The 22,682-nt window shown below is 42.0% G+C and overlaps 1 protein-coding gene across 3 annotated transcripts in view; it reads right to left on the bottom strand.

The window, feature by feature from the left end:
• Positions 1–950: 950 nt before the first annotated feature.
• CAMK2A (calcium/calmodulin dependent protein kinase II alpha) overlaps positions 951–22,682 on the bottom strand; it is a 176,627-nt gene continuing 154,895 nt past the window's right edge. For 2 of the 3 annotated variants that reach the window (XM_075274955.1, XM_075274956.1), the window contains 5 exons: positions 22,341–22,389; positions 14,019–14,094; positions 10,364–10,458; positions 9,001–9,229; positions 951–7,648 (listed from right to left, as the gene is read on the bottom strand). In XM_075274955.1, coding sequence (XP_075131056.1) covers positions 7,645–7,648; positions 9,001–9,229; positions 10,364–10,458; positions 14,019–14,094; positions 22,341–22,389 — 453 coding nt within the window. In that variant the 3' untranslated portion in view covers positions 951–7,644. Of the gene's footprint in view, positions 7,649–8,996; positions 9,230–10,363; positions 10,459–14,018; positions 14,095–22,340; positions 22,390–22,682 lie in introns of those variants that run through there. The other variant, XM_075274957.1, reaches the window with a different exon arrangement.

The raw sequence follows: 22,682 nt of genomic DNA, 5'->3' as shown, positions 1-22,682 counted from the left end.
TGTGCAGAGACAATGTGGAGCATATTATACTGTGTGAAGATATTGTGGAGTATATTATACTATTTGGAGACACTGTGGAGCATATTATACTATGTGAAGATACTGTGGACCATATAATGCTGTGGTGGGGATCACAGAGAAACATTATATATTGTGTGTTTGCTTCACCTACTGTGTGGTGCTGCTTTTACTCCATGAACCAATGCCATCCCTGCCTATTATAATAGGTTGCATCTGTTTTGCACTGGCCTGTTTACCACCAATGTGACTACAGCTATTGGGGTTTTATGACTCCACCTTAAATTTCTTTAACATTTGAGGTCAGTACTGGGTAATGAAGTAACTTAAAGAGGTTGTCCAATTTCAGTAAATAAGTTATTATTTTGTATTGCTTGTATAGTGAAAAGCAAAATTACTCTATGTATCAATTCCTCACAGTTTTCTAGATCTCTGCTTGCTTTCATTCATTCTTTTTATTTATAGTGGATAAAAATGAGTCTATGGTCATGTGATATACAGTCCGTGGTCATGTGATGGACACACAGGTGCACAGCTTGTTACAGTCACAGTGCATTTATTAGATATCTGCCTGGTAACGAGCTATGCACCTGTGTGTCCATCACATGACCATGGACTATATATCACATGACCATGGACTGTATATCACATGACCATGGACTCATTTTTAACCACTGGAATTAAGAAGAATGAATGACAGCAAGCAGAGATCTAGAAACCCATGGGGAACTGATACAGAAGGTATATTGGAAAATTATAGAACTTTTCATTATACAAACAATACAAAATACATGTTTATTTGCTGAAACTGGACAACCCCTTTAAGTTACATCACCTTCCATCTTGAAAACCATCTCCATGTTGCTTAGACTGTATATAGCGTTACATAAAGAAGTATAACCAGAAGTGACAAGTGAGACATTTCATATTTCAGATTGTGCCATTTATTGAAATTAGACATCAAGATTAAAATATACAGCCAGCAAAAAATGTGCCAGTTTATTCACCACCACCGTATAAGTGTAACAGCCGCAGGCTAAAAAAAAATTTAAGTTGTCAACCTGAACAAACATCTCTGCAATACGTTACACCGGTGCACGGTTTCAATACTTATAAAAGAAATAAATATAGATTTTAGCTTTTTTTAACGGTCTCTTTTGTGCCTAGAGTAAAATGACTTGTGCTTTGGCCTCTCACCTGTTACAGGGTCAGTGTCTTTAGAAGGATTGTGAATATCATCAGACTCAGGAGTCCTAAATCAGGTCATACCCATGATAAAAACAATCTGTAAACTGTCTGAACTAGGAACAAGGTCTACCAATTGTGAGGAATACAGTAGCTTTTCTAAAAAAATATTGCTCTAGTCACCGAACAAAACAATATACAGTAGTCCATAGCAATCAGTCAGGTGCTTTAAAGGAGTTGGCTCAATTTCCTATATTGGGGAATTTTTATCTGGGTCCCTTGTTCAGGACTTACGTATATAAGCTAGAGTGAAGAGTGGCTACAAAGCACACTTCTCACTCTGGAGGACTTGGGACGTGTGTGTGTTATGTTGACATCTTATTGGATTCATTTGAAATGGTGTAGTACTTAATTTCTCCTGCGGAGGTGTTGCAGGGAAATGAGGCACTTGTTGGCAGACTTCTTTACAGGTTACAGTTAGGGGTCCTAGTAACAGGACTCCATAGTTTATTGTTGGAGAACTTTCTGACAATAGGGAATTGTAGAGACAACCCCAACTAACTGGAAAACCTCTTTAACAACTTTTACTTGATTAAATAATGAATAAAAGAATAAATAGTTGCATAAAGATTGCATAAAATATCCCAACTGGGGTCATATATAGACGATACGTAAAGTATCTATATTCCTTGGCCTCATATACCTTATTATACATCTTATTAGAGGGTACATCAAGGAAATGTCATTTTAGTAGAATATTTATTGTGGCATTTGAGAAGAAGATTCACAACGGTGCATGGGTTTCCATTCGGGGAGTCCGCTTGGGGACCTCCTGAACGAAAACCTAATCCACACAAAAAAATCGGTTTCCTCAGGAAGCCTGCAGTCCCCATAGACTATAATGGGGTCCGTGTGGATCCTGCACAAAAAAATGCAGAGATGAAAGTGTTGCTTGCGGAGAGGGAGACGGTATGACCGGAACGCAGATGTGAACTGGGCCTAATTAATTTATATTAATATAGCCGCATTATACTGGTGGCATTTCTGGTGGTCTTTATGACATATTGAAAACTATGAGGGATATTTATCATAAAGGGGATTATTAAAGTCAGTTTTGCTCGGGTCTGCATTGGCGTAATCTGCTCCATATTTATCTCATGTCACATGACTGAGAAATTTGGTACATCTATAAGTCAGACACCAGTTCTGAAATGTTACCCCACTTTCTATACCACTAACTCACTGTAGTGAATTTGCAACAATTTTTGCAACTTTTTTTTTTAAAAAAAGTTGCAGTACATAAATCTGGAGTAAGTGGTGTAATTGGTGCAAAATTCACTCAATGTTTGTTCAAAAAAGTTGCAAACAAACTTTTTGATAACAAGGGTGCCTGCCAAATTGGTGGGTTATGCCATTGCCATACAGCCAAGACATAATAGAGACCACAACCAAATGAAGATTCCAAATACTTTGGGGAGGTTTTGTTAGTTCCACACTTCTATATTACTGCCTACTTGTGGTTGATATTGATTTTCCTTTTAGTAGCCAGTAGATCATATGAATAGTAGAACATAACTGGCCTACCAACTGCTCAATCTCTATGAATTAGTCATGCTGGCCAAGCTATTCCTTCCATCTTTGCTCCCCCTAACATGCTCATGCACCTATCTCCTAAACCGGAAGACACCATCTCCCTTGAAAACACAAGATCCAAAATGACCGATTCTTCATTCTGTTAACATTATCTGAGAAAGTGAGGACATACACATGAGATCGACAGGTTTGCCTGACTTTACCTTTGTTTGTATGGGCATGTTTAGAAATTGGGCCTATTAAGGTCTGATCCTTTTTGTCCCCAATATCTCCATAGGTGGAAAGTTGTGGCAACTCCATACCCTTTATCTGGTCAGACTGTCGCACCGAAATTAATGGGTTCGGCTAATATTAATCTAATGTGGCTGATCAATGATAGCACCTGACTGGCTGCTATGCCATACATATCCTTTGTGCAGTCACTTCTGCCCATTCTCCGTTAAAACAATTGTAAATCCCATGTCCATGACAAACATGTAACCAGCTCTGCCTCAGAGGAGTTACTTCATTAGCACACATGCAATAAAATGAATATTTCTAGAATACACATACACTGCTAATGGGAACCATGCATCGATATTCAGTAACAACAAGGTGCTTTTCTAGGTTTCAAGAATAACCTAAATAACAAGAAAATTTAAGATGTTATATTTATGGAATTATAAATCAGTCACCCAAAAAACACAGAGGGCAAGAAGCCCAATGTCAATAAAAGAATCAGCCACAAACTCAAGGATAAAATAACTTATTTTTACTTACAAACCCCTAAAGGCTGCATAGAAACAGGGGCCACCTAACAACTACCTAACCCTCTTTAATAAAACAGGAGTACTGAGTGCAAAAATCAATGATTTTTTTTTCTTGGCCCTCAAATGCTGCCTTATGTAGCAAAGCAAAAGTGGACTGTTCCTCATGGGTGGGAACATAAAATTGCTGGGGTTTCCTTTTAAGGTGGTTCCCTTGACAAACATTATATTATCACGTTATTTTTTTCAAATTTATTAAATGGGAATGCATAGGTAACTATAGAAGCAATATACTGAAAAATAATGTGCGTGTAGAGAAAGTTCTGAACCTATACCACAGCTGTCAACGCACTTAGAAATAATAACTTAACTGAAGCAAGGCCTAGCACTTGTGGAGTTTGGTATGTAAAAAATTTAAAAAAAAAAATTAAAAAAATCACAAAAAAACTATAGTCCTCCATGAATTACTCTAAGGGCTAGCTCACACGGGCACAGAGGGGGCGGATTATGGTGCGGAAACCACGTCATAATCCACCCCCTCACAAAGGTGGTCTATGGGGACCGCTAGCACTCTGCCCTTTCTTCAGGTGGATTCTTCGGAGTCGGCCAATTCATTTGAGCCTACTCCGGAGGGGGAAGCCGCGACTGTCGATATTCGCGACAGTAGTGGCAGGCGGATTTTGGCCCGAGGGTGACACAGCTCCCCGCATCACTCTCGGCGCCAAAATCCACCCTCCGCTCCCCATGTGAACGGGGCCTTAGTCTAAAATGGTTGTTTTGACTGAGTAGTTAAGAATAAGGATGAAGCTCTGAAGATGTGTGAAACGGTCAAATCGATACCTTCATTACCATAAGATCTAGATTTCCTGGCTTGAAAATTTTTTTTTTCCAAAAAGGACCAAGAAATTAACCAGTACTACCTGACTTTAAAACCGTTCAATTTGTAGGTGCAGATAAGGCAACAATTATTTGGTCACTCAAGAGAATACATTCATAAAGTAGGGTAATAGCAACATTACAAAGCACCTCAAAAGTCAAGACATACAAGGTAATTTTTTGAACCTATTGAACAAATTATATAAATTCGGCCGCTCAAGGTAAGGTTGGTGTCCCGTCTGTCCCTTTCAGATGAAATTTAGGATTAATCTTACTGTCAAGATTTACATACTATCATGTCATAGTACTCAGGATCAGACTGGGGTTACTTGGTCCAACCTACCATCTCTATAGAACCTGTTCATATCCAACTTTTAATGGCATTTATTGATATCATTGAACACATATGACATCAATAAGATCTGAAAGTTTTTTTGCAGACCAGCCCATAATAAAATTCACCGCAGAATTCTAAATTACTTCCAAAAGGTGTATTACTAGACTAGTAATTCTGGTACCATTAGTCCACCCTCATAGTGTTCCTGTACTATACATTTTTCTTTTTGGATTGTAGTGTTGTTTCCATAGTGATAGATATTGCTTTAGTTAGTTTGGGGAGCATTTACATAAAATAAATGTGAGAAAAATAGATGTTGTTTCATTCAAATCCATGGATGATATTAGTTTGATTTACTTTCCTAATTGCTTCTTGCTAGGTCTAAAATATAAACCAGAAGACATTTTAAATTGAATCCAAAATTTATGGGATGGCAATAAAAAATAAAACCCTGTTGCAGGTGAGAGGGTAGGTGCTAAAGGAGAGGCATAAAACAAAAAAATGAGCAATTTTCGGAAGACTATAGACAAGACATTCTGCAAACAACTCTTCTCCCATAATTTACCTCTAGAAGTGAATGCAAAAAGAATCTCCACTAAGGAGACATTTGGCACAGCCCAGATTTGAGCGACATAAATACCATGCAACAATTTGAGTCTAGTTAACATAGAAAGCCTTATCAATAAACTTGTACGGCTGTTAGGTCACAAACTGTTCAAAAGGCCAAATACTAAACCATAATGGGCTTCAAAAATTGGCCTGTGGTCACAATGATCTATTCTGAAAATGACTGATGGAGAAGAAAGGAGGTGTTTGTAGGTATACTCCTAGGCCACGATCTCTAGGCCTATGAAATCTTTGTATTTACAGTAATAAAACATATCTACTCAGCAATGAAGCATGATGGTCAATCAAGAAAAAGTCATGGATGATCATCTCCAAGATAAGTAAACTCCACCATGGACCACCACTGAGCACACAAGGATGACAAGAGCAAGTGGGAACCAGGGGCTTGGTCTTTGAATTGAAAAGTTCTGATGTCTTTTCCATTCCTGATATGACAACATAACACCATTGGTAAAGATCTTAAAAATCCTTGTGTATCCTTTCCCATGGCAAGACCCAGCAAAAGTTGTATTTCGACGAAGCATCAGCAAGACTTGACATCTCGAAAACATTTTCACCCAGGTCTTCTTCTGTTCAACTTGTTAGATGCAAGAATAAGCCACTTCTTAGAGGGTGACAAACAGGACATTCTAAAACTCCACATCTTTACTGAAAAAGGTAACAAACACCGCACTCCAGGACACTCAATCATACTCTGGTGTTTTTTGGATTTTTTGTTTTTTTTGAAAGCATAACAAGGACCCTACACATTTATCATATAGATATTTGATAAGCAGCCTAACAGGACAGATCACTATTTTATCTACATTGTAAACATGCCTTCACCATCTCATCTGTAGACTTTGTCAATTTTAGAAGCCACCATGCAGAGGACAGTAAACATGAATGCCCTGTACACTAGGAAGCATCTTTTACTAAGAGCTTTCCTATGAATATAATAAAGCAGTCACTGAGTTAAAATCAGAACCTGCACTACACTAGAAAGAAAACTACACTCTAAAACCTAGGAAAATGCAAAGAAAAAAAAAATGACTTTTCTTTTTGTTTTTAAATATTTTCAATCGATTGCTGAATATTGTACAAGCACTAAATAAAAGTTTCAAAAAGTTCAAAAATTTCAGCAGCACCCTCATCCACCTACAGATGGACGCACAAGGAATATGCCACCTTCATAGTCGCTTTCAACAATTAAAAAAAAAATTCTTCTGTGATAACATATTGCAAATAGGTTATTACAAGAATGTGTTACTTCTATAAAAAGCATGCATATAATAGATCTCAAATAGAAATACAGATTTTCCTTAACACACTGATGTATTCCCACAAAATATATATATATGTAAGAATATTTATATATATTTATTATTACTATAGCTTGCATTATCGGTCTGCGCTGAACTTTATTTTTTATTGTTTTTCCGTTCCGCACAACATTGCTTTATGTTGCTTTGCAACTTATATACTATCAACCCTTAGCTCTTGAATACATATGCATTCTCTGAAAAGATGCCGCAGCTGGTGGCACCACACAGCAAGGTATAGGCCGGACACATATCTCATTTTATTGTAGTTATTATTACTTTTGTATTCCCTGGGCTGCTATATCAGGTATATCTTGATAGGATGCTCTGGTATTTAAGGCAACCTTAGCTTTCAGAATTTCAAAAATAACAAGTCCTAGTAAAACGGAGAAGTGACTGATGATCAATGATAGTGTATATAGCATCTATCGAAGGTCGTCCCTTGAGGACGTCAGAACTTGTGCTTTTGGTTTCTTTTGGAATATGAGGCTTTTTTACCGCCTTTTCTGGAGTGGATGGAATTGTGGTTTACAAAAATATACACCCGGCCTTTATTAAAAGGGGTTGAATGGCCTTAAGGTGCACATCATATAAAGTAGTGTTCCATTAAAATACTACAAAACAATATTGAAATAGTGAATGTTGGTTTATATCGCTGCTGATATCACTGGACCAGTCTGCAATGACATAATTTCCAGAGAAAGATACCCTTCCCCTCTCTCTAACTTGGGTGGTGACCAGGAATGTGCATAGGACATGTCAACACTCACAGTCTCACACACGTACGTACACTCACACACTGTTCAATGCCACCTGTCACCTGGTAAGAAAGAAAGGTATGGATGGACCAATGGTAAGAGAGGAGCAAAGAGAGAGAGAGAGGGAATGGGACAGAGGAACAGAAGACTGGTGGGACTTCTTCTGGTGTTGATAATTAATGTCCTTAACCAAAGCTGGAGATTCAGCTGAAAGACACAAAAAGATAAGATTAATAAAAATAGAAGCTACTATAGCATATACTAGTGGTTTACAAACTGTGGGTTGAGACCCCGAGGAGGGGGTCATGTGAAGATTGAGCTACAGTCCCTTGGTCAATGTAACATGAGGTCAACATGCCCCACATGACCGTTCAGGCCCAATCACAAGTAAATTCGGCCTCAGTAGAGACCCCAAGAAAACAGGTTACCACAGCATGTTGCTGGATGTCACTAGGATGCCCACAGGAGGTGAAGCAAGGTTAGAATAAGCATTTGTTATTTTTCCTCACCTCCCCTGAGCCTACACTTATTGTACTGTGAGGTCTGAGGAGACCCCAGAATACAATTATTCACTGGAACAAACCTTAAAGGGGAAAGGGGTGAACCTTGTGAATATTCATTGACTACTGTAAAGCATTATACTGGGGGGGGGGGACTGTGGAGCATTATACTCTGGGGGCTCTGGAGAGCAGATTATACTGTGTGGGTCCACTGTGAGGTGGCTCGGGAACATTACACTTTGTGGAGCCACTATTAAGCATTGTATTGTGGGGGGCTCTTGGGAGTATTGTATACTATGTGGATCCACTACGGAGCATTAAACTCTGTGGAGACACTTTGGAGCAGTTTCTTGTGTGGGCCACTGTCAAGCATTACGCTGTAGGTGTAGCATATTATATTGTGTGGAGCCAGCCACTATGGAGGATTATACTCTGTGGGGCCACTGAGGAGCACTATACTGTGTGGGGCCACTGTGGAGCAGCATACAAGTGTGGGGAGGACTGTGTAACGTTATATATAGTGTGTGTCGGCCATATGGCAGGAAACTGATACATGAGGGGGAGGCACATACATTTTTTGAGTATGGGGCAAAATTCCTGATGGCAGAATAGAATGAAAGGCAGAGTACCATGCTAAAGGGCAAAATAAGAGGAAGATTTCGGTGGAATCAGAGGCAAAATACAGCCAGGAACATTTATTTTTCAAATGCTGCTATGTACCATACAGAAGGGTTCCCGTCAAAATTCTTGACCAAAGGTGGGTCCCACCTTCAGAATGTTTAGGAGCAGAATGTTTCTCTACCGTGAAACCTGAGTTTACACTTTCAAAGCCCAATACAATCCTGTAATACTAATAACATTACTAATAAAGTTTTACAAATGTATAAAAGACTATAAAAATAGCTCCTACAGTAGAGCAGAGAAACCACTTTTAAGTTCCTATACCTCCTTCATAAGGATGGTAACCAACGATGGGAAGTGGTGAGAATATTGGTAAACCTATAATTCCGTTCCTATTTTGAAGCTAAACAAAAATATTACAAAAATGAAGGCTCTTACTGTGGGAGGACAGAAGGTGCTCCCGATCGGTGGAAATGAACATTTTGCCATTTGCCATCACGGCGGTGCCAAATACATGTCTCCTCTGACTGGGCAGTGCGGGGGACACCACTGGTATCCAAATACTGAGTTATACGGATGTAGGCAATGCAGGCAGACTCATCTCCCATCAAGTGGATGTGAGGATTGAGGATGGTTGTGTGGAGGGGTTTATTGCTTCGAGACCACACTAGAAAAAAAATTAAAAAAAATATAGCATTTTCTTTTTAGATTGGAAACATTTATTGCACTACTTCAACTCTAGATGAAGTCTTAGGCGATGTATACGGATTATAGGCATATGTTCATGAGTACAATACGTTGCATTAATTGTCTAGGATGAAAAAAAAATTGTTTTTTAAAAAAAAAAGTTTGTGGCTCTTTATTATGTTCTTAATTCCTTCATGAATATGGCCTACAATATGGATCTTCCAGTCAAGAAATATATAATGAGAACCTACTGTATATATACACAAAAGTCAACCCACATATTGTTATGACTGTCAGGATATATATATAAAAAAAACAACTAAATAATAAATATCCTGCGGAGTCCACTGGGCTCTGAACTGCAGGTAACCCTGGTGTGAACAAGGCCCGACAGTTAACTTCACTGATGGGCTTTACCACCAACTGGGAGCTTCACTGATACCTTCTTAGAGAAAGCTCTTGAAGTTCAGAGCAGCCACAAATGAATTCTAAAGTCTTGCAATTACTGCACTGCAAGACCAACAAAAACCAAAATAAGATTGTGTGCTCGCAGTAGCTTACTGGGCCGCACCCACACCACAGCCACCTGCAGTTGTAGTACCACAGGTAGCAGACTAGCTAGGTAGGAGATTCCCACAAATCTGACTAGGGAAAGGGGTACCCACAATTTTAACCCATAATACTCCCTACCCGCCTAACTAAGGTAGTATACTGCCAATTAAGGACGCTAATACCAGAGCGCACACAGTGCAATTGTGAAATAATACTAGGGCAGCGGGCTGAGAAACCTCCCTCCTTAAAAAGGGGAAGGGCGGTCCAATTCAGTCAGTCCAGATGCCCAAGGCGGAGGTCATTGGTTGACATGACTGTCAGTCACAGCCAGACCACGCCCTCCAGCTGCAAAGGGCTTAACCCCTGCTAAGCCAGACTGCCAGCAACAAGGAGGGAGTGACAAGCGGCAAAATGCTACCACAGAGGAATGGGCAGCGACCCACCCCCTGGCCGCAGCTGTCCACAGTCCTAACACATATGACATATCAATCATAATAACAGAACTAGATAGTGGGTATTTATTTGATTTAGCCTCTATTATTACAAAAAGCTGACAACTCACAGTTTTCAAAGTAGAAGCGATGAAAGTCTAGTCCCTCTACCAGGTTTCCCAATGCTTCAGGCTCAAACGCTGTCATTCCAGGGTCACACATTTTACTAGAGGAGACAAAAGAGAACTACTATTTAGTCCTTCATGATATAACATAACATAGGAGATAGCAATGGAAGAAAGGGAATATATAGCTTTATTTTATCATCTTTCAATAGTAATGCTCCAAACTTCACTTACATGATGTGGACAAAAAATTCCCAACTATGCCATCAATATGTTGGGCATCGATCTCCAAAAATGTGGATTTGATATGGAGTTGGCTTCTTTTTGTGTCGATAACAGTCTTTACTCTGGGAACACTTTCCACATGATTTTGGAGTTTGTCTTTAGGGTTTTTGCCCAGACAACCTAAAGAGTATTTAACGGGCTGGGCACTGATGTTGATTAGAGAGCCTGGCTGAAATATCCCAAAGACAGCTGTGGGCAGCCACTTGAGTTTTCTAATCCAAAGTTGGTTAACCATAATCTTTTGGCCATGCTTTGTGTACAGTGGCATGTTAGACTAGGACAGGACAGAGTTGGATGCTGTACCATTAACAGTACCCTTCACTGGAAAGAATCTAGATCAAATCCAGAAAGGTCTTTAAAGGGGCTCTATCATTGGCAAAAGTCATTTTAAGCTAAGCACATCCTTGCATAGCCTTTAGAAATGCTATTCCACACCTACCTTTTGTATGTAAATTGCCTCAGTAGTTTTTGAATAGAAGTCAGTTTTTATTCATATGCTAATTAGCCTTCTCCGTGCACATGGAAGTGTCTGTGATCACAGTCTGCTATTCTCTGTGTATGAGAGCAGGGAGATGAGTGATCAGCACAGCAGGCTCTCTGCTCTCACACAGACACTTCCGGAGTGCATGGTGGAGGCTAATTAGCATATGAATAAAAAACGAACTTATTGAAAAACTACTGAGGCCATTTACATACAAAAGGTATTTGTGGAATAGCCTTTAGAAAGTCTATGTAAGCATGTGATTAGCTGTGTAGTAGCGTTCTGGTATGTAGTGTTCTACAGGTATCTGCCAAATCCAGTTTTGTCCATCAGATAGAAAGACAGGGATGTCATGGTACCAGGGTATTCCCCTTCCACTTTTTTTTTTTTTTGGTCTAGCAGGCCACTCTTGAAAAAGGCGCTCTGGTCCCTCCACAGAGGTGCTTAGTTAGAGTCACAAAACCACCTATAAATATGAGATACATTCAATTCAGCAGATTTTCCACCATCCAGACACAGGTGGCACCATCATTGACACCGTTGGGGTGTCCATCACCAAAAACGGGAGGTGACAGACCTGACAGTGTATGAGCAGCATCCGTGACACCAAATGAGCTGGCTCTAGGGAGAAGCATTATGTAATGAATAGAGGAAATGGCAGAACCGCCATCATGTGATCGCTGGATGTATCCCACTGTAGCAAAATTGCTGGATCTTAGCTGAACCAGATCTGCTCTGCCAGTGGCTGTTGTCACTAATAAAGGCCATTTTAACCTAAAACTGGGGCAACTTGGATGTCCCAAGTTCTAGTGAAAAAATACAATAAACAAGGAGTATAAATAGACAGCTCTAAAGTTTGTAAGAAGTTACTTTGGTAGCCCAACAATGAAAATAGTGCTGTAAATGTGTCTGGTCATTAATGCGGTTTTGCCAATACAGACATTTTGGGTGCTGCAAGAGAAATCTCCAGCGCTGCCTCCATCTTCTTCAGGAACAACCTCTCCCTGCATCTTCTTCTATCTTGGGTTTCAATCTTCTAGGCATGCGCAGTCGGCTCTGCCTTCAGGCCTTGAGCAGAGCCGACTGCACATGTCTGGCAACCACAAGAAAATTGCCGAGTAAGCGGCCATTTTCTTGTCGCTGCCGGGCATGTGCAGTCAGTTATGCTTGTGGCCCGAAAGCAGAGCCGACTGCACATGCCTAGTAGATCGAAACCCAAGATGGAAGAAGATGCAGGGAGAGGTTGTTCCTGAAGAAGATAGAGGCGTCACTGGAAATTTCGCTCATAGCATTGGGGATGCCCCCAGCACTGCAAGAGAACTCATTTGTATACAGACGAAAACCAGGATTTCCACCGAACGGCGGCGCAGAGAAGACATCTAAAGGTAGGAGAAGAATAGCCTTTCTTAAGGCTATTCCTACGTCTGATCGAGAAAAAATGGGATTTTAATGATAGAATCCCTTTAAGGTCTTTGCAGGCCTGGTCATTAAAGGGTTAGAAGACACAAACAATACAACTGTCTTTTATTACTGTAGTTAGATTGTGTCTATTTGTAATTTGGGTAAAAGTCAAACCACATTTTGTTAGCAATGTTTTATTTGTAGCAGTAAACTATGGGTAAATAGTTCTATGTGGTAGAATAACATTAAAGGAAAGAAATCCCCCTAGTTTTATGGAATGATGTTCTAGAAGATTAGTAATGTCTAGAGATGAGTGAACAGTGAAATGTTCGAAGTTCGATTCGAGTAGCTCAATACTCGACTGTTCAATCGAACATCGAACCCCATTATAGTCTATGGGAAATAAATACTCATTTAAGGGGAAACCACTATTCGACTCAGGAGGGTCACCAAGTCCACTATGACACCCCAGGAAATGATGCCAACACAATGGAATGCAACTGGGACAGCAGGGGAAGCATGTCTGGGGGCATCTAACATGCCCAAGTCACTGTATTATGTCTGGATCCCTGTCAGCTTGCGATATGCGGGAGCTGACTTTTCCCCATAGGAATGCATTGACAAGCATTGATTGGACGAATGCTCTACAGACTACAGCATTCGGCCAATCAACGCTGGTTCTTCCGGAGGCTCGTCTGTGAGGAGGCGGAGTCTAAGATCGGACCAGAATGGAGACTGCTGTGGACCGATCTTAGACTCCACCTCCTCCGGTAGAACCAGCGTTGATTGGCCGAATGCTGTACTCTGTATGGCATTCGGCCAATCAACGCTGGTCAATGCATTCCTATGCTGAGCTGTAGCAGTGCTGGCCGTGTGCTCAGCTCGGCTACTCCGGAGATGAGCCAATCTGAGCGCACACCCAGCTCTGCTACACCGGAGATGTAGCAGTGCTGGCCATGCGCTCAGCTCGGCTACTCCAGAGATGAGACGGTCTGAGCGCACGCCCAGCACTGCTACACCGGAGATGTAGCAGTGCTGGCCTTGTGTTCATCTCGACTACTCCGGAGATGAGCTGAGCTGAGCGCACGTCCAGCACTGCTACACCGGAGAACTGCTGAACCCTGCTGCACACTCAGCTCTGCTGCATCTGAGATGCGCTGAACCCTGCTGCATCAGCGATGCGCTGAACCCTGCTGCATAAGAGATGCGCTGAACCCTGCTGCACACTCAGCTCTGCTGCATCAGAGATGCGCTCAACCCTGCTGCACACTCAGCTCTGCTGCATCAAAGATGTAGCAGAGCTGAGTATACGCTGAACCCAGCTGTGGGAAGGGAATCTAATTTTTAGTGAGTTTGCCACCTGGTGTTCGACTCGAATCGAACATCTCGAACAGCCTGATATCCGATCGAACATGTACTCGATCGAACGCTGTTCGCACATCTCTAGTAATGTCCGCCCGCCATTCCGCACAGTACATTTGTAGGAATACTCACGTGTAGCATTCAAAATCTCCATTGCTAATGGCCTCTATTAGCTGCTCCGTCACCTTAATAATTTCCTGCTTCCTCACTGTAAGTATGAGAAAAGTGAGTGTTATTCCCGGGATCTTATGGTTGTTCATTGAGGAATGATGCAGAGGGGAATTCTATAGACTGAAAAGATATCTTTAGAAAATAAGCAAACAGAATTTGGAATATAGCACTCCTAACTTCTTCTCCTGAAGATACTGGCACTCCTTGAGGAGATCCAGCTAGTGTAGGCTGTATTAAAGGAATGGTTCCTGGGAAAATATGCAAATTACCTCTCTTCCAGGAGGTCAAAAACTGTCTGCATGGTGCAACCTATAGATTGTTATTTTGTAAGTCTGACTCATGAGAAAGACATGAAACATAACAAAGGATATCTGCATAGTAGAGACACCCAAGGGTGACTAGCAACAATGCAACTGGGGTAAAGCTATAGATGTGGTGAGTGGGCAGTACCAGTCAATATAAGTATTATACAGGCAAAAAGATACTTGGGGGCCAAATTATTGATTTTGCTTTTGGGAACACAAGCTACAACCCACATATCTGTTTTCTGTGTTAGGCTAAGGCCCCATGTTGCGGAAACACAGCTTTTTTTGTTGCAGATTTTTTTTGTGTTTTTTTGAGCCAAAGCCAGGAGTGGATTGAGCAGAAGTTAGAAGTATAAGAGCTTTCTGTATATTTCAGATTCCATTTGTAGCCATTCTTGGCTTTGGCTCGAAAAACTGCAACAAAAACTGCAGCAAATAAAGCTGTGTTTCCTCAACGTGAGGCCTTAGTCTTAAAGAGATTTCTGGGACTCAAATATTGAGAATAGACCTTCAATAGGAGATAATAGTGGTCTGCTGTGGTCTCTTTAATATATACCAGGTATAGGCTTATGTGGCCAAAGACGGCCTTTCATATGCCTGATCAGTGGGGGTGACAGGAGTTGGACTTCAACCAATTCAATGTCTACAATGTAACATAATGATAGGATACCCATATGTTAGGCCTCATACACATGACTGAGTATGTAGGCCGAGAAGGGTGGTCTGTTTTGTAGTGTCTGAGTGTCACCTGAGTGGCTTGGTTTCATTCTGGTCCGATGACATGGACAAGGTCAGGACCTCCTCTCTAATCAGCAGAATGGAATGGCACATTGGAAGCCCCCTTGGTCCACATGGCCCACATGGTCGTGTGCATGGGCCCCAAGTCCTAGAAACCCCTTTTAATTACTTAAACTCAGCCTGCCATTAGGAAATGGTGATGCAACCCAGTACCTAGCAGTGGACAGGTTAACAACCCTCCTCATATCTTTAGTTTTAGTGCATCTTGGTTTCATTTACACTAAAATCTCATATTTCTTGATAAACTCATTAGCATGAAGTGCTTTCGGGGCATGGCATGTTTCTAACGCTGCCTCTTTGCAAAAACCCTGACATTTTCTTTGGTTTCCATGCTCTGAGACTGGAGGACAGTTTCCAGGCCTGCCCCACAGTACAAGCAGTACACTTTGATTTACACATGAGTTTTACAGAACTTATGACTAGAGATTGGTGTACCGTCTCATACAGATCTGGGTTTGACAAAAATATTCAAAATTGTTACAAAACCAAACAAATTAAGAATCATCTTGGGTGAATTATACTGGCTGCCGCATTATCAGCGGTCACATGGGCATGCTGAGCGCCATGATGCTTGGCGTTACCGTGTCACCTCTAAGGCCCAAACCTAGGCCTCAGTGGTGATACTGTGTACATAATGTCACTGAGGAGGCAGAGAGACAAGTTTGGACGCCGTGAGGAGGGTCAAAAGAGGTAAGGGAAGGCGTGTATGTATGTTTTTTTTATTTAATTTTTACAATTCCACTGGGCCTCCGCCTATCGCATTCTGAGGTCTGAAGAGACCCCAGAGTATAATAATGTAACTTTCACATAACTTTGGCTGTGTTTGCCTTAAAGAGCCAGAAATTTGATAGATAAGCATCTAGGAGCCCTGACAGTGTTCTATACCATGTTTTATAGATAGGTTCCTAGGAGTCCTGACAGTGTTCTACACTATGTTTTATAGATAGGTTCCTAGGAGTCCTGACAGTGTTCTACACTATGTTTTATAGATAGGTTCCTAGGAATCCTGACAGTATTCTACACTATGTTTTATAGATAGGTTCCTAGGAGCCGTGACAGTGCTCTACACTATGTTTTATAGCTTCCTAGGAGCCCAGAGTGTTCTACATTATGTTTTATAGATAGCTTTCTAGGAGCCCTGACAGCGTTCTACACTATGTTTTATAGATAGGTTCCTAGGAGCCCTGACAGCGTTCTACACTATGTTTTATAGGTAGGTTCCTAGGAGCCCTGACAGTGTTCTACACTATGTTTTATAGATAGGTTCCTAGGAGCCCTGATAGTGTTCTACACTATGTTTTACAGATAGGTTCCTAGGAGCCCAGATAGTGTTCTACACTATGTTTTATAGATAGGAGCCTACGGGCCCTGACAGTGTTCTGCACTATGTTTTATAGATAGGTTCCTAGGAGTCCTGACACTGTTCTACACTATGCTTTAGGCCAATTAAAGGTGGAGCTTGTACATGACTTGTTCGACCCGAAACAAATTTTGGACCTGAACCACTTAAATCTGAAACAAAACCAACCCTAAGAGGGTTGCCCATCTCTACTGGTGAGCCACCTAAAGTCCTACCTGCTCTTACTCAGGTCTACTCTAGTCACTTAGGAGATCTATAATTGAGTGGCTCATGCTCTGCGAGGACAGTGCTGAGGAATTCTATATGTATATAGTATATGGGCTGTTCTGTATGTGGAACTCATGTACTGCTGCCGGTTACACAGACAGAATTTATTTGCCCTTGTCATATAACCATAAATTGGTTGATTGCTGCCAGGAAACCTCAACTTAACCCTCAGCATTGAAACCTCAGTAGAGTGGAGTTTGCATTTCAGTACAACTTGTTCTTACAGAATGGTGTGTGTTGAAAATGACAAAAATTGTCCGTGTAAAATGTCAGAGAGCCCGCCAAAAGAGGGAGCATGTTGCCAGGCCTGGAAGATTTGGGCACTTTTATGGGACATCAAGTCTCTTTTTAGAAGACTTCCAGACATTCCTGGAAAAATAGCAAGAATGCACTATGGAAAATGTGTACCCACTTGTAGTTCATTTTCTCTGTGCTTCCATTTTATTGGCCGACGGTGACACCAGAATACTTCTGTCAGTGGAATAAAATGGCATTTTTAGGACACGGGAGACATGATGTGTTGGGCAGAAGACGTAGGCAGTACTGAGTCATTAGCAATGTGTGGACCAGTCTGGTGGAGCAAATTCATTGAACTAGGGGACAGTAGAACAATAAGTTCCTGAAGCAATACCAACAGTATACTGTTTTATGAGGGAGTGAGCATTCTCAGTGTATGTCAGTGGTTCTCAACCTTTTCACCTCCTAGTGAGAAAATGTCCAAACTGAATATCCCCAAAGTAGTGATCTCTGGCCCCGTCACACAGTAGAATGGACACGACAGTGCCCCCACATGTGGTATACTGGCCCTCACACATCAATGCCCCACAAGTAATATTATGGCCCCCACCTTGTCTCCACACGTAATATGATGGCCTCCCACATGTAAAATAATGAACTCCCTACAGTGCCCCCACATATAATAAAATGGCCACCACAGTGTCCCCAAATATAATGGCCCATCACACCAGTGATGTTTAAGGAGTGAGTGGTATGCTGCATTGCTTACCACCAGGGTGGACTAAGGGTATCAAGGGCCTCAGGCTCTTAAGAAAATATACCTCCCCTTCCCATTCATGCCAAGGATCCCTGACAGAATAATGTCCCACAGTGGACCCTCAGTACAATATAATCTCCCATAGCAGCCCCTGTACAGTATAAAGTCCATAGTGGACCCTCCACACAGTATAATATCCCATAGCAGCCCTTGCAGACAGTATAATGTCACATAGTGGCCCTTCACACAATATAATGTTCCTTAGCAGCGCCTACATTAATGAAATAAAAAAATCCCACATACATAGAGATTTTCTAACATTTTCGGGAACCCACCATGCAATACTATCTGTCTTTATGCCATGTGACCTATGTGCCCACTTAGAGCCAATGTAATGTACAGACCAAGCCCAAAACTCACAGCAAGAGTTGCGGACAACAGGAATTGTGCTCCACCACAAATTCTGAAAAATCACGGATTTAGATAATCACAACGGGCTTGGTCCGTACATTATATCGTTCCTCAGGTGTTAGGATTTTTGCTGCTGAAACCCACCCAGAGAGGAACCCTGTGAGCTGATTTGTTCCACTTTCTACAGAGTTGTGGCTGTATTCACAACTCATCAAGGTGAGAATCTTTTTTCTAACCACCCTACAACACCCTATTTTGTTTTGGATGATATGACACCATGGGCCGCTCAGTGCTGTTTTTGAGCTACACTTAGAGCCAATGACAGGCTTCAGCAGACCCTAATGTTATTCGGAAGGGCACAGGAAGCATCGCCAGAGCCCAGTGGAGGTGAGTAACACTGTTTGTTATATTTATTCACCTAAACAAAACAACACACACACACAGAGTATGATAGTAGTTCATGGGCTATGAACCCCATGAACTACCATTAGAGGTGGGCAGGTCTTGCGGGTCTCTCACTGGGGGATAGCTGGATGTACCCCCAAGGGGACATGTAAAGCTCCTCGAGAACCACTGGTGTATGGTATTAAGATAATGTTGTGAATACGGTAAGGTGCAGCTTTAGTAATTCAGACGCTCAGAGCATGGAAAAAGAGTTTATATGATACTGTGAGTTTCACAATTTGGCCAGAAAACACATCGGACATACAGACTGTATTTCATGGTTGTGTGCAAGGGACAATGATAAGGATAGGAAATGAATATCCTCATTCTGAAAAGCTTCTTTAAACTCCAGATGGGGGGGGAGGGGGGGCACAACAATATTAATAGTTGAGTGTAGAAATCCATAGACACACCTTAAAGGGGTTTTCCGGGAGGAAAGAAAAAAAATTCCAAAAAGTCTGTTAGTGCTATTAATATGTTACTAAGTACAACCAAATACCTTTAGCAGTGTCTTGAGTGACTTCTGGGTTTCTCTGGGAGCACCTGGAATCTTCTGCATTTGTTTATGTGGGTATAATCCTGTTCTGTTTTCCTACAACTACCATTATGCCTTGCACTTTACTCAGTTGAATCACACCACCTTCCTCTCTCCCTTCCTCCCCATCTGTTTCTCACTCACACCCCCTGCCTATATCCCTACCTTGCCCGCCTATTATTATCCCTCCCTAACTAACACAGCTCCCCCACCCCATCATACTTACCTGTCTGGATCTTCTAGACATGGGACGTCATTTCCTTTCTGGGCATGCCTGTACTCCAGCTCTATTGCACTGCTGTCGGCGGCCCGCAAACGTCAAGAAGAGGAGGCGTCGGCCACCTACACCTGCGCAATAGACCCAGAGCACTGGTATGCCCAGAAGGAAGTGACGTCTCGTGCCCAGAAAAACTGGACAGGAAGACAGGTAAGTATGATGGTTTGGAGGGGAGTTTAGTAGAGAGGATAGTATTGATAACAATCCATTTTTGGAAAAGAGAAAATGGAACGTCACTGAAAAATCAAAAAATGCACCTGGAACAATTACATGACCGCCCAGGCGATCTAGGTAAATCTAGATTTTTGGTAACCTAAGTAAATTATGCAGGGGGTCAGGGTAGATTAGAGAGATCAGTTTATCCCGGACAACCCCTTTAATATTATAAGTAATATTATACTGCCAACAATCAACAAACTAGTAGAGATGGATAAACTTAATGAGATTGTTTTGGCGAATATTCGTGAGGTTCAGCTAGATCTGGAAGTGCGATTATTATACTGTGGATAATATTACATATTATACTAGAGTATAACAAGTGGTGGCCAAGGGTAGTTGAAGGAAAATTACAAACACTTATACTCACCACTTCTGGGTTGGGGGATAACGTCACTCCATAGGGAGAGACCACCGATTAGGTGTGTGGAGTCTTATTAAGCCATTAGCGCTCCACTGTGCAAGGGAACATGGGAAGAATATGCAAATCTGTCTTCCATGATGTAATTAGGAAGTCAGTGCCTCAGTCATGCAGTCCAATAGAGGGCGCTCCCTGAGGATGTGCAAGTCTGTCTTCCATGATGTATTTAGGAAGACAGAGCCTCAGTCATGCAGCCCAATAGAGGGCGCTCCCTTTAACATCATGCCCGACCTTCCCAGAGGCCTTTGCTTGCAATGATGCTGAAGAGATGCAATAACATCGAAACAGCTGTCCTCGGCTGAGAACCTGTACCTGGTAAAATCCTACATCATTGCAAGAAAAGGCTTCTGGGAAGGTCAGGCATGATGTTAAAGGGAGCGCCCTCTATTGGGCTGCATGACTGAGGCACTGACATCCTAATTACATCATGGAAGACAGATTTGCATATTCTTCCCATATCACCACTTCTGAGCATTTTTGTGGTGTCCTGCGGTCTCCAGGGATCCTCTCCAGGCTCCTTCCAGCCTCCAGCTGCCACCAGGCGCCCAAAGTAACCACTGAGACCTGTGACTGGGCCTCAGCCACAATCGTCATCCAGAGGCCTAGAGAGTATGCCAAGGTGAGTATAAGTGTTTGTTATTTTCCCTTACTTCTGCTGGGCCTCCACTTATTATACTGTGAGGTCTCAGGAAAAACATGTTTTTTTGCAACTGAAGCAAAGGTTCACAAAAATAAAGATATGCTTGTGATACTGTCCGGTGCTAGCTACTGGGCTGGCTGCATAACAAATTCCCTCCTAACAGACTCCTTTTAATATGATATTTGTACATGACACTACTGTACTGGTACTCAGCTAACAGTGCTGTGAATTTATGGCGGGACAAAAGGTGACAGCCTGTGTATTTAGGAAATGGGGGACCATTTTTTCGTGTGTTTCCATGTTGGTCTTGGTAATCCTTGATCTGGGGGAGGAGCCGACATCTTGTCATAAATAAGGTCCACTCCCTGGGTCTCTACCTGGCCTGTAATATACCTGCACATAGTGCCAAATATTGTAACAAGTGAGTTTAAAAAACCGCAAACTCCTACGATGTGAAAAAAATGGTGTCTAAGGAGAATAAATCGCTTAGGGCTCGTTCACATCTGCGTTCACTGTCCTTATTGCAGGTTTCCGTTTCCTGCATAAAACAGATGCAGGAGACGGAAGCCTGCAGGAGACTTTCTCACCCATTCATTTGAATGGGTGAGAAAGCTGTCCGGCCGTGCGCGGCAGTGAGCGTTTTGCGCTCTCCGCCGCGAAACCGGGTTTTATAATCCGGACACAGAGTCGGACATGCACTACTCTGTGTCCGGATAAAAAAAATCCGGTTTCGCGGCGGAGAGCCTAAAACGCTCACCGCCGCTCACGGCCAGACCCGGTCTATGGTTTCCGTCTTCTGGCATGCAGAAGACGGAAACCATAGAACGGAGTCATGAACGCAGGTGTGAACCCAGCGTAACCATGTTTTGTGATCCATTGGTTAGGATAGGTTATAGCACAGTGGGCAGTAAGGCCCAGATGCTGGAGCGTGTGGCCCTCACACCATGCACTGGTGTCTTATGGAACCCATGGTCCACTCTGCCACATAACACCATGCCAGTATAATAAACAGCAAATGATTAGAGAGGAGTGAACCAGTTTGAATTGAACCGGATTCAACCTGAATTTTCTGAAAATTTTCTCAGAATGCAACACTTTTGGGAATCATGACGAGACCTGTGATTGGGTACATGACATCACCCAGGAGGCTAGAAGAAGATGCAGAGAGTGCCGGACACTGCAAGGTGAAGGAAGGCGAGTATGAATGTTTTTTTATTTAGTACACCTCCCCTGGGCCTCCACCTGTTATACGCTGGGGCCTGAAGAGACCCCAAAATGTAATAATGTCACTTTTCACCTTGCCTGGTTGTGTTTGTCTTAGAAAACTAGAAATTCCAGTTCTAGTTCTATCTGAACAAGTTAAAACCGTAAAAACTTTGACTCATTTGAACCTGAAGTGAAACAAATCTTCAGAGGTTCGCTCCACTCTACCAATAATACATTTTTAGGGTCCATGTGCTGCTACTCTATGCAGCTGGAGCAAACTCTTCCCCTCTTTATTGATACTGGTGGTCAAGATGGGAAGACATTCATTTTAAGAATATTTTTCTGATTTAAAGCATGGGCCAAGACAGAACCTTTCCTTATGTGAGCACCCATTTATCTCCTGACCTACCTTTGGTATCTTCATCTTCAATAGTAGTGTTTGTACTTTCTGAGGATTCCTAGATGAAATAAGAAGGAGGAAGAATTGGGTTATTCCAATATCAACCACAAGGCAGTAGCTTTGGGCACCAGAAGAGCACCCTATCCAGAAGGTGTTCTTGTTCTGTCCAGGAGATGAGTTGAAATACCTCTGCTTATTATATACTGACCACTAGAGGTCACCATTCACCAGGAAAAAAGAAGGTTTTAGTAGAATATATTTTTTACTGTGTTTCTAATGTTTTGCAGCGATAGCACCTCGGGGAGCAACGTTTCCTTCCTTTTCTGAGAACATGATATCCCAACCCCATCC

This window comes from Leptodactylus fuscus, chromosome 5 (assembly GCF_031893055.1).
Source record: "Leptodactylus fuscus isolate aLepFus1 chromosome 5, aLepFus1.hap2, whole genome shotgun sequence".
Classification (NCBI taxonomy): domain Eukaryota; kingdom Metazoa; phylum Chordata; class Amphibia; order Anura; family Leptodactylidae; genus Leptodactylus; species Leptodactylus fuscus.
Note: the sequence above shows the minus strand (reverse complement) of the source record. Positions and strands in the feature narration are given on the sequence as shown.